Here is a 12,349-nt window from a genome sequence, read left to right on the forward strand (position 1 = left end):
CAAGACATATTTCTACTTTAATTTAGAACTAACTACATACTGTGGAGTACATTCGCTTACTTTTATTTTGATTTCAATGGTTCCCTGACGAATGATTATAAAATCTATATATTCATTATTAAAATTGGATCAATACACACTTTTTTTAAATTTATATCATGTGTAACGGCATTTTAAAGGAACTACATATATGTACGAGGGTATCGTACATAAGATGTGATTTTTTGTAACATGAAAAAAAAACTTAGATTTACCAAAAAACCATGTCTATAAAATGCGCTATAACTATAAAGTACTCTGCGCCGTTTCACCATTACTAACGGGGATACTGCGTCCATTTTGTTTGGATTGTGTAGTCTTCCTTCCCGCTCTTTCAAGTGCGGGGTCGGTTAACAACCAGGCCGGTCGATACGCTATATGCCCGTTCACGTGGTACGCTAGGGCCGGATTTGGTAACGTATTGTGTGTATTACCTATTGATGTATATCTGAAATAGAGAGGATTAATACATTTTTATAAATATAAATCTTCCGTGTAAGTCACGTAATCTAATTTATAAAATACCTATTAATTGTTTAGAACTGTGGTTCTATGGTAAATGGTAGTCTGTGGACAAGGTAGTACGCAATAATAAAAAATAATATGATAATTTCATTCCAGCTCGCAAATGATTACAAATGCAAAAAATAGCTCTGCTTTCGTCTGTTTGTTACACTTTTGCGTTGAACAACTGAACCAATATAAAGAAATTTGGTATAAAGAGAGACTAGGAGTTGATATATGATACTTTTGGTCACGATAAATTGATCTAAAATGTCATATTTTCTATATGAATTTTATAGATGACATACCCTATATCGTAGAGACTGCAATAAGGCACTTGTCGCTCGTGGATATAAGTCCAAATTTGATGATAACTCCAATTCAGTAGAGGTGATACTCGTATAACTTGCGGCCAGGATGGATCCGTTTTCTGAAAAGTAAGAACGTTAATCAGTCTCTTCGTGACCACGCTCGCTGTAAAGTGTTCGAAACGTCGGGTTAATAATATAATGAATAAATCGCGTTTAAAATCCGTTGAGAAGTTTTTAATTTCTAAAAGAACGTTAATATAATTGATTATCCTGTGTACGTTTCTTTTTTTATCTTTCTTTTTACCTTTATTTTCAGTATTAATAAGATATAACTTACTGCACTGCAATCACATGTGTAATATATATATATATTTGCGATTAATCGTCATTATAATAAATGCTCTTATAATTATATATTTAGGTAGATATAATTTCTAAACTAATAATAATATAAAGCTAAAGGGTTCGTTTGTTTGTTTGAACGTGCTTATTTCAGGAACTACTGGTTCGATGTAAAAAATTCTTTCACCGTTGGATATGTGAAGCCGAGGCGAAGCGCTAATTATATCACTACATAGCATAACACTAAGTCACTTTCTCTGTCTGTATGTCTCTATGTATGCTTAAATCTTTTAAACTACGCAATGATAATTTGATGGTTTTTTTTTTTAATAGAGAGTGATTCAAGAGGAAGGTTCATTTATAATAACATCTATTCAACTACTCCGAATTAACGCATGCGAAGCCGCGCAAAAGATAGTTTTTATAGAAATTTTTGTTGTCGAATTTGTTATTAATAACCTTTGTTTACCCTTGAAATATAATTCGTGACTTCAATAGAAAGTACATTACTAATAATACCTGTAGAAAGTTCATATTTTGACTATACGGATCCGTTCTCCTCGTTCCCATCAAGCAGGCCTTGAGTCTTCTATCGGTTTCTAGAATATTTTCTAAGACGCTTTTCATTTCCCCCTCGACCACTGATAATTTGATTTTATAATGCGCTTCAATTTCTTCTATGAACGTTTCCATTTCTCGAAAGGGGCCAATTGAACGCATGTAAATTACTTTCAGATCTTTTGCGATGTCGTCCTTATTAAACATATCCTTTAATATGTTTATTGTGAGATCCAGCAGAACAGTGCAGTCTTTGCCGCCGTTGAACGAAAGGAAAACTTCGTCTAACCTGAATTGCGAGAAGCATTGCCTTAGTATCTGCAAAAATTAACGTATCATAGACATGACAAAAGTATAACATGACACAATAAGAGCTAACTAACCCTAGTTTAATTAAAAATGCAAATGATATTATCCTGAAAATTAAAAGACAATTAGCAATGTCATTGATTTCTTTCATCATTCTTTTATCTCTTTCATCCATACGTATCTATCACGTAATACACCTGACTCTAAAAACTTCTGTTGCAGTGTGTTAGTAAAGCATTGCTTTTTCCAAATTTATTTATAAAACCGTTTAAAAATATTCGCACCTGTTCAGATTCTGCTATTACAGTTGCTGTGTCCTCATAATTTATAATCACATCGCCTCGTTTCGGCATTGCGTGCGCTGGAACAAATAGTAGACTGTCATTACAAAAGGAATCGCAAGATGTGACCATTGCGCGAGTTAACTGAAAAATAAATGCGTAACATTGCGAAAAAGGTCCGTGACTAATGCATCTAGATTAGATTATTTTTTTAATAAAATAATAAAACGATCGTTAACAACATCGACGATTTTATATTGGAAATTACCTTTCCTCATTATAGATTTCTTGGAACGATAATATTTTCATTTTATTTCACTTATGTTGACATTCAGTGCAGAACTACGAAGGTCAACCAATTTTAAGACACGTTATCAGTTCTTCAAATACAAATATAAAGCCTCTTGAAATCTGATAAGTATTATCATTTTTTTTACCATACATCAAGTCGATATTTCTTTAACTAGCTACGTTATTTTTAGGACAACTAAAACTTGCTACACGATCTGCTAATATAATGGATGTCCTTCAATGCTCATCAGTTTTGCTCATATTGTTTAGAAATCGAAATGTGATGGCCTTAATTATTATGACAATTAAGGCTACAATCATCATGAATGCATATGCAATAGCATTATTATTTAAATAACTAAAGTTACCTATGAACGTACGTATACAGCTACAGTCTATCGCCACGTTTTAAACAGTATTTTTTTTAATTTAAAATTTCGAACATATTTTATAAGTATTGTAACAACGATATAAGTAAAATGTAATGGCCGGAAGCAAAGAGCAGATAAAATCTGTTTTTTTTAAGGTTTTCATAACTTTTTAAATTAATTGTGTATTTCAAAATATAAACGAAAATAAATTCGTTATGTAAATAAGTAACGAATGTGTCAAATTTTAGTACATTTTTTAACTTGGTTTGTTCTATTTACATCCAATTAATTAAGACAGTTTTCTCAACTTAGATAAGATATGGAGAGAAACTACACGTCGTACGTCATCACATATCTGAACTGATTTATCAAAGAAAGATTAGGTATGTATATCGCCTAATTACTCACTGATAGCGTTCAGATTGAAGATTTTATATCAATGTGATGTCAGATTTTTTTAACACAAATTTGATAATATGGATTATGTCATGTAAGTTTGGTCATCTTTATTAATATAATATCTAAGGCCATATCACATTATGACCGATAGTAGCATAGAAAGTGTGTTAAGTTCCATGTCCCCATATGGGGTAGGGGGAAGATACATTATAAATCTATTTCCAGTGATCCGTCACACCGGCAATCGAACCCCGAATCTCTCGGTTTTGCGCATGAGCGTTTATCACTGTATCGAGGAGGCGGTCAATAGACAACAGACAAGGCAGCAATGAAAAAAGTTAAATATGGCAATTTTTTTTCAAATTAATAATGGTAAAACCGCGGGGCACCGCTAACAGCTATAAACAACGGTAATTGATACCGTAAGTTAAGTTGCATAGCCTATATAATAGGCAATTATATTTCAAAATCATTCGCCTTCAAAGAAATATAAAATGCGAACAAAGTCGGTGCTCCGTTATGTTTTAATATTATAGACTGAATTGATGATGAAAACTAACATGATGAATTGTTAAATGTTTAATTTTTTTTCCATTTTCAGTATAGGTACTCGGCTGATCTTTTTGTAATTGACGAGAAATAAAAGGCGTATTAATTATAAACAGTTTTTTGTTTTTTTTTATGCAGTGAATGGTCTAATAAAATTTATATGGGACCATCCTGTTTCAAATACACACATAAACAGTCAAATAAACAGAAATATTTATTATCCCCGAGTACCATACACAATATTTTAATGCCTAATCAACAAAAAAAAAAAAAATCTTAAGAATATCACTATTAAAACCAGAATACAACCTCACATTATATTTAATAAATTGTAAGATACTCAATTCTTCCATAATATAGTTTTATAATTCTATGTAAACTACTTGGTTACAATTCATAAATATATACTGATTATATAAAGCTGAATAGAATTTTTATTTGAACACACTTAACTTCACGGAAATCACAGGAATCTTTCACCTTTGGATATGCATGTGATCCCTGGGTGCTATTTACATATATGGCTATATAACAGGAGAAGTAAAAGTAGGCAGTGGCCTACTTTTAATTAGTGAATTAGTAATAAAAGAAGGCCTTAGTTACATCACTTATAACTAAAAAAAGCTGAAAGATTATCATTTACTTCCCCTTGGATTATTGTAACATCTCTAAAACTTTGAACTCAGATAAAAATATATTTTGGTTTTATCTGGCAAGCCTCTAGTTATATTTTTATGAATTTTTATCATAGTTAAGTCAATTATAAGCAGTTGAGGCATTTCATATTTTATGTGTGATATTAAATTAAAAAACGTTATTTGAGAAAATATATTTTATTATTTCTTACACTAACAGTTACAAAAAAAAATCTGTTTAGTCTCTGATTAGTCATTTGAATTTGATTAATTCAAAATTTTATTTTATTTTCCATTACCTATAAGTTTAATAAACTATAAACTTGCTTCACTTTTGTATTGTTCGTAAATTTCATCACTCAATTTTTCTTATTAAAAAAGAAACTGCACTAGCAGATTATTAAATGTTTAAACATATCAGGATAAAATCCAACAAAACATTAAGACGAAATATTAAACACATACTTTTTTCACTGGTGGCTCATCACTTTCCACTAAAACCCTTTTACATAGCACTTCTTTGGTGAGATTAAATGTCACTCTCATCATTTCCTTCTTTGGTGAAACATTTCTTACCTTAAACACATCAATTACATTCTCTGATATATCCATACCAATGTTTGTTAAAACCATTTCCTTAGCTACAGACACTGGATCTTCACCGATAGCAAAACAATAAACATACACTGTTATATCCTTGGGTATGTTTTCACACAATTGTTTATCAATCAAACCGTTGAAATATTTGAGAAATTCAACAGCTAATGCTGGTAAATTCATGGTTATATGGATTTTCGCTTTGCTTTCTAGTTTGTGTGTACCATTACATAAGTCAATGATGTATTGTTTGAAGATATCACAAATAAAATCTTTGCCATCTAGATTGTACATTGTAATGAGTGATTTGTCAATTTTATTTTGTGTTGCATTATGTTCCAGCCACTTGTAAGAGTCAGGATTTAAGTCATTTGCGAACACAATTGTACTTCGCTTTGCTGCTGGTATGGAGAATGGGCCCACCCCACAAAATACATCAAATAGAACATCATTTGGTTTTAGAAATGATAAGATCCTTTCATGCTCCTTACCCAACCTAGGGTTCCAATACACCTTGGAGAAGTCAAACTGAAATTGACACCTATTCTCTTTTACTGTTACCAGGAAGTTCTCTTCTCCCGCAATCACCTCCATCTTGAAATTGCGATATGTATTGTCTATTATGTTGCTTTTGTTTACAACTGTCCTGCATGTCTTGATTTTGTCTAGAAGAACTTGACCTATCAGCTGCCGATAGTCAAGCAGGTGATCTTTTAAATTCAGGTGTATGATATGACCGATTTGAGAAAAACTACTGACTATTTCTTCATTTTCAGGGAGCACTGCCTTAAAAACTATATCGATCTTCAAATTGTCGTAAGTGAGCTGAAGATCCTCGAAAAACAAATTTTCTTCACTTACTTCGTTTAGCTTAAGAGCAGTTCTATCTGACTCGGATATGTCTGTCCATTGGGTAATTTTTTCTGGATGGCAAAAAATTTTCTTTTTCTTAATACAGTCGTCACTTACGTAGTCTTGAACTGGCTTAAAGTTTTCTAATTTGAAAAAGTAATTCTTCAATATTTTGCTAGTTTTCGCAATCTTGTCTTCAGTCACCACAATCACTGGCACATGCACTTTTTGTACGAATTTTTCGCGGTCCAAAATACGCATACCACGAACACCAACCGGCATCAATGAAACCTTCGATTCGCACATTTTGCTGGTAAAAAAACGAAAAATGTTTCGTATATGGGTTATGGTCATAACTCAAATGATTATAACAGTTAGCATACTAACCTAGTCCAAGGTCAACACACTTGAATATCAGCTTCTCATTGAAGGTTTGTTTCACAGTGAATACAGAGTATTTAAAATTTGTATCAAGATCCAAATAGACTTTATTTAAGTAATTTTAAAATAAACACGCAAACGTAGAACTTGCGTGAAACTTGTACTTGTCAATTTGATTTGGTTTGACAAATGACAGAATATGTTCTAGTTTTTAAATTCTTGGACTTTGACAGCAAGTGACAGCTAATATTATTATTGCCACTTGTTAAGAAAATATCAAAGGTAGGTAATAAGATACGAACAACATAAATGATAATTGCCTATATGTTTTATCAAAAAGATATTCAAATATTCATGATTTCATTAATTCTTACAAACTTTTATATAGGGGTTTTGTTGTGGCGTGGTGTTAAAATAAACTGTATTTTTCTGTATTTTTTTTTTAGCATGAAGGATATTGCCTTATTCTGGAGCTATCAATGTGGGTACATGTTTCTCGCATTCGCCGTAGTTAAAAATTCTTAAATTCTATGTAAACGCGATTTAGTTATTACTAGCTGTTGTCCGCAGCTTCACCCGCGCATCTTTTATCTGCTTTTTTATTCCTTCAGGGGTTGAATTTATAAAAATCCTTGTTATCCTTAGCGGATGCCTACGTCGTAAAATTTATTTGCATGCCAAATTTCAGCCTGATCCGTCCAGTGACTAGAGCTGTGCGTTGGTAGATCACTATGTTTGTCAGTCAGTCAGTCAGTGAGTCCTGATATTACCTAAAACTTGGGTGGTAAGTAGACTTGGGAAAACTTAAAGATTTTACTCCTTTTTTATTGCCCATTGCATATAATACATATGTATTAATAGTTAGCATCTGAATATTTTCTATTAATTTTTATATATTATAAAATAATAATCCTTAACTAATTTGATAATTTATATCTAAGTACTTTTGCTACGTACAAATGCGTTGAGGTATGTATCGGTAATTTTAAATAAAGGGTTGAGTTGTGTAATTTTATAGAATGTACCGAGCACAAAGTAATCAGATTTTATTCGCATTCACGTTTATTACTTATTTATTCCATCTGTGCCAAATTTACGCAACAATTTGGCGCGAATTTATGTAATTTATTCTGCATCGAAAAGTCACTGTGTGTTTACGTACATACGAGGATTATTTATTTTTAAAATTTTCGCTCGTCCATCAGTTAATGAATGCTTTATGGACAATTTAATGTAAACAATGTGTAAATTTTGAAATTGTGTGGTGTTTTTTGTGGAATTTGTGATTGTATTGATTGTTACATTAATAAAGGGTCTGTGAAATAAATGGTTCCTGCATCTTCAATTTCGCGTCGTCAGGCTTAATTTGGGTCAGATGAAAGTTTTTTAAAGTTATTTCATTTTGTCTCTCTGAATTATATTATTAGTCATTACTATATATTTCAGCAATTGGTAAGTACCAGGCGAGACCAGGCGAACGTGCAGGAAATAAATAGATTTTTTAATTTATCTGCGCGAGTGGAAAACACAAACGTTCATATCCGTTTCATCCCCTTTCCAGTCCTTTCCCTTATTCCTCTCGTCAATCCTTTCTTAATCCTGTCCAGCTTACCTTACGCCTCTCAAAATGTTCATGGGCTGTGGTAGCGCTTACCTTCAGGCAATTCCACCAGCTCCATTGCCGACTGTAACGTAAAAAAAAACAAGTACTGCTTGAAACGGTAAACATTATGGAAGAATCGATATGTCAAAGAATCAAAAAATTCGAAGACATGTGACAACTGCTAACCTGCACTAGGCCAACGTGGTGGATTACGACCTTAGCCTTCATAGGAGGTCTGTGTCCTTGCAGTGGGAACATATTATATAAAATCAGAATATAGTCTGATGATGATGATGATGATGATGACTATATAATTAGTTGATTAATTAGATAATCCACGCACTATTTTCTATTAAAATTTAGTTTTAGAGTAAGAATATCACTTTATTTACCACAAAACATGATATTGAGTAGGTAAGAATAGTATGGTAACTGAAGGCAACGTAAGTACATACCTATCCAATTTCCTTATAAAAATGTTTACTACATCAGTAAAACGAAGGAACTCTTAATAAAACGAAGTAAAGCCGGAATAGAACGTAAAAAAAGTTTATAAAACCATTATTGTGGGCTATAAACTGATACTTTTTCTAATGCAGGTAAAAATGAGACAGGTAGAAAGATCGAAAATCTGCCTAAACCAACGCCTTCTGGTTTTACCAGCTGGCTGGCTATATAAAATATATAATACTAACGATTTTTTTTTGTATTAACTCCTAAGATGCTCTGCCCTTTGAGTATGTTTGCTTTCTGTTTTTAAGAACTACAATGTTATATAGTGATTTTATAACAATTCAATTCAGATAAAATTTATTAGAAACTAGACTAATTAAAAATGAAAGTTATTCAGATAAAGGCTAAGGTGTTTTGTTTTTTTAATATGTCATTGGATAAATGCAATCTTATTTCTGTAAATAATAAAATCAAATGCGTGTTGCCAGATGGATGGAATGGTTCTGTAGCATAAATAAAATAATGACTTGTAAGGCGTAATTTATATGTTCTGTTCACTAAAGGGTCATCATTCATGAAATAAAGATTCGATACATTTAATATGGCGTCTTGGTCACTTAACTTGTACTCGACTATACATTGGCAATTAACGGACGGACGGACAGATAGACGGAAAGTTTACTATGTAAATAGTAATCTCAGTTGTCACATTCCACGCCACATATAAAAAACGGTTTTATGTACAGCTTAGTACAACAAACTTCATGAGCTTAATATAGCTAGGTATGTATATGAAATTAATTTCAAGTTGGTATTTCAAAGAGAAATCTCATATCTCAAGGGAAGGACTTTGACAGACAGGCGGATGACATTAAAATTGTAGTATGCGGTTCTTCATTTTATTAATTTAGTATTCTATAAGTTCTAAGAGCACAATATAATAACAGACAATGACTATACATCGATTAAGTATATATAAATATAGCAATTATGGTTATTTATTTTATTTGTAATTAAAAATCATCCTCATGGATTGACACAATAGAACATTATTTGTGTATGTTCCAATTATATTATAAGTAAAAAGGTGGGATGGTCTGATAAGCTTTTTCGTCGTTAGTCAAACCCAAACTCAAACATTTATTCATTCAATTAGATTTTCCTCGGAAACGCTTTTGAATCGTCAAGATACAAAATGTAATATTTACCACCGGTAAAACGTTTCGATCTAAACCTTCAAAACATATGCGAAAAAATCGACACATAACAAACTAATAACGAATGTATATTTTCTGCAATTGCATAGAAACTTCTGAATTCAAAAATTTTCGATTACTTTCACGCGCCGTTGAGCGTGTAGTAAAAACGTTGATTCATTTCAATAAACGGCGGCAAACAGAGCAAAAAGAGACTAGCAATATTGGCCCATGTCAACATTTGCGAAGCCCGTTGCAATGGTATGAGTTTCGTCTAAATAAACGATATGTGTGGAAGTGGAGAGCTATCCGTGTCTTTATGGGAATGTAATGAATTACGTGACTTCGCTCCTTAAATATGTAATTGTATCGTTCTGATTAATGTGAAGCGTTAATTCTTTTCTGTTAAAATGATAGTCTATCTAGATTAATTGATGACAAATGATGACAAAAATTATCTCACTAAAGGGTAATTCATTTCGGTTAGGTAGAGAGTATTATATACTATTTTAGTACCTACTGTAATAATTAAGATATTTATACATATTACTTTTTAGTGAAGGAACACGATATTTTAATACTCAAATAAAAATAGTACCTATAGTGTTCTAAGGGCTACGTACATTTTATTAACAATATTAATAACAGGGCACCTTGTGGCGAGGTGTCGGGAAGTAGCGACCCCGCGGACCCGAAAGCTCCCGGGGGATGCCCATGTCCTCATCTCCGGCTTGCCTTAACCGGCCGACCGGAGAGGAGCCTGACGAGAACTATGGCTTGCCTAAGCCGGCCGGTTAGAGTGGAATCGCGAGAGCTTTTAGCTTTTAGCTGGACCCTCAGGGAGCGCGTGATCGTTGTTTAAAGTCCAGCGATGTCTCTTCACCCTTAGCTGCTCACCATATGTTGCCTCCTTGTCGCATCATTGCAGCGACTCATTTGGGGGCCCATACAGTGAGAGGGTGAGTCACCGCCTGCCAACAATTTTTTACTTTCAATGAGTAGAAGTGACATAGTTTCCCATAGTTCCAAATACAAGTCCATTTAGTATTCCATTCATAGACAAATTATTAAATTTCTATATCGGAGGCCCATATCCTTTTCCTTACCCTTCCCTGTCCTTTCCTTTATTCCTCTCGCCAATCCTTCCTTAATCCCTTCCCAAAAATCGGCAATCCATTTGTAGAGGCGTAAGGTTTGCAATGGACCTTATGCCTCTATAAATGTTCATGGGCGGTGGTAGCGCTTACTATCAGGCGACCCACCAGCTCCATTGCCGACTGTGAAATAAAAAAATAAAAAAAAATCTTGCAATAGACCTACATCGGCCTGCCTAGAGTAAACATAAGACGTGTAATATTATAAAGTAGCATATAAACAGCTCGACCACGTAAAATTACGCACAATTACAGGTTTCATTACACAGCGAAGGGTTCATTAGTTCTAAGATTGCGGTCGGCGGTTACGCGGCGTGCTATGGGGCAGCAAAATTGTGATTATGCGGTATCTTCATTATTGATTAAGCTTGTTATTGTGTGTTACTTGTATTTGTGGTGCTTCTTAATTAGAGAGTATATATGCAAGTATGATAAGTGGAATTCTATAGTGTCAGAATAAATACCAGTAAATCGGTTCATTTCTTCGTAAACTAACAATAAACCACATTTTATATTATGTGGATAAAAACTAACAATGCTATAACGTTCTGTGATTTTAACTTTAATATATCATAGATATAATATCGATCCCTGTATTCCTAAGTGAAAGTAAAAATTAATTGCAACATCGTATGCTTCTTAATAAATTTGCGTTAGATTGCAAAATTTGACAGAATTTATTAAGTTTTCAATTTATCAAATAAATGCTTTTTTTGTTTGAGGAAATCTTAAAAATCACAATAATCATAGCAGGAATCCCTACTAATATTATAAGCGAAAGTAACTCTGTCTGTCTGTCTGTCTGTTACGCTTTCACGCCTAAACCACTAAACTGATTTTTTTGTAATTTGGTATAGAAGTAGAACTGAACTTGGGAAAGGACATAGGATAATTTTTATTGCGAAAAAAATGGTAGAAGGAGTTGAAATAGGGAGATGAAAGCGATATAACCGAATTTCACGCGGGCGAAGCCGCGGGCGGAATGCTAGTTAAAGTATATATTAGTGACAATACTTGCGCTTGATGAGAATTTTAATTTCAAAATAGGTCAATCCTATTTCTTGTTTACGAGCTTCAAAATCATAACAATAAAACTGTCTTTAACAAAACAAAAAACTAATATAAAAACTCCTAAATTGCGTAATGTTCGAGCAAAAAATCTCGAATCATACATCATCCAATGTTACCGTATAGAAACATCTGATACAAAATTTTATCGTCGTGATTTATACCACCATTAACTTCGAATAAAAATCATAGTCGCTTTTGTTTTAATGTAAATGGCCCGTTTTTATTGCGATACATCGCGCTCGAATAAATATTTTCATATGCTTTTCACATTTAACATTATTTTTGACAGTAAGAAAATTTACGCGTTGCTTGGTGCTACGCCGCGTGGATACAGAAATCAGAAATTTAAGTGCAATGTGACTTTTTTACATTGCTTTTGTTATGATTGCAACATACATGTAAAATTGTTCAATTATATCAATCATGTATATATATATATATATATATATATAT

At 32.8% G+C, this 12,349-nt stretch overlaps 2 protein-coding genes across 3 annotated transcripts; both read right to left on the minus strand.

Moving 5' to 3' along the window:
• Positions 1–137: 137 nt before the first annotated feature.
• LOC119831391 (FAD synthase-like) lies at positions 138–2,860 on the minus strand. Of its 2 annotated transcripts, none has more exons than XM_038354711.1 (5): positions 2,613–2,860; positions 2,348–2,424; positions 1,716–2,072; positions 852–973; positions 138–487 (listed from the first exon to the last, which is right to left on the minus strand). In XM_038354711.1, exons 1-5 carry the CDS (start codon positions 2,620–2,622, stop codon positions 286–288), a joined length of 768 nt encoding a protein of 255 aa, XP_038210639.1. In that variant the 5' UTR covers positions 2,623–2,860; the 3' UTR covers positions 138–285. The 2 variants fall into 2 exon arrangements, with proteins under 2 accessions (XP_038210639.1, XP_038210638.1); XM_038354710.1 differs by having other exon boundaries at positions 2,348–2,488.
• Positions 2,861–4,859: 1,999 nt separating this feature from the next.
• On the minus strand, positions 4,860–6,603 carry LOC119831390 (tRNA (guanine(37)-N1)-methyltransferase). Its single transcript, XM_038354709.1, has 2 exons — positions 6,426–6,603; positions 4,860–6,348 (listed from the first exon to the last, which is right to left on the minus strand). Exon 2 carries the CDS (start codon positions 6,342–6,344, stop codon positions 5,043–5,045), a length of 1,302 nt encoding a protein of 433 aa, XP_038210637.1. The 5' UTR covers positions 6,345–6,348; positions 6,426–6,603; the 3' UTR covers positions 4,860–5,042.
• Positions 6,604–12,349: the final 5,746 nt, after the last annotated feature.

This window comes from Zerene cesonia, chromosome 13 (assembly GCF_012273895.1).
Source record: "Zerene cesonia ecotype Mississippi chromosome 13, Zerene_cesonia_1.1, whole genome shotgun sequence".
Classification (NCBI taxonomy): Eukaryota; Metazoa; Arthropoda; class Insecta; order Lepidoptera; family Pieridae; genus Zerene; species Zerene cesonia.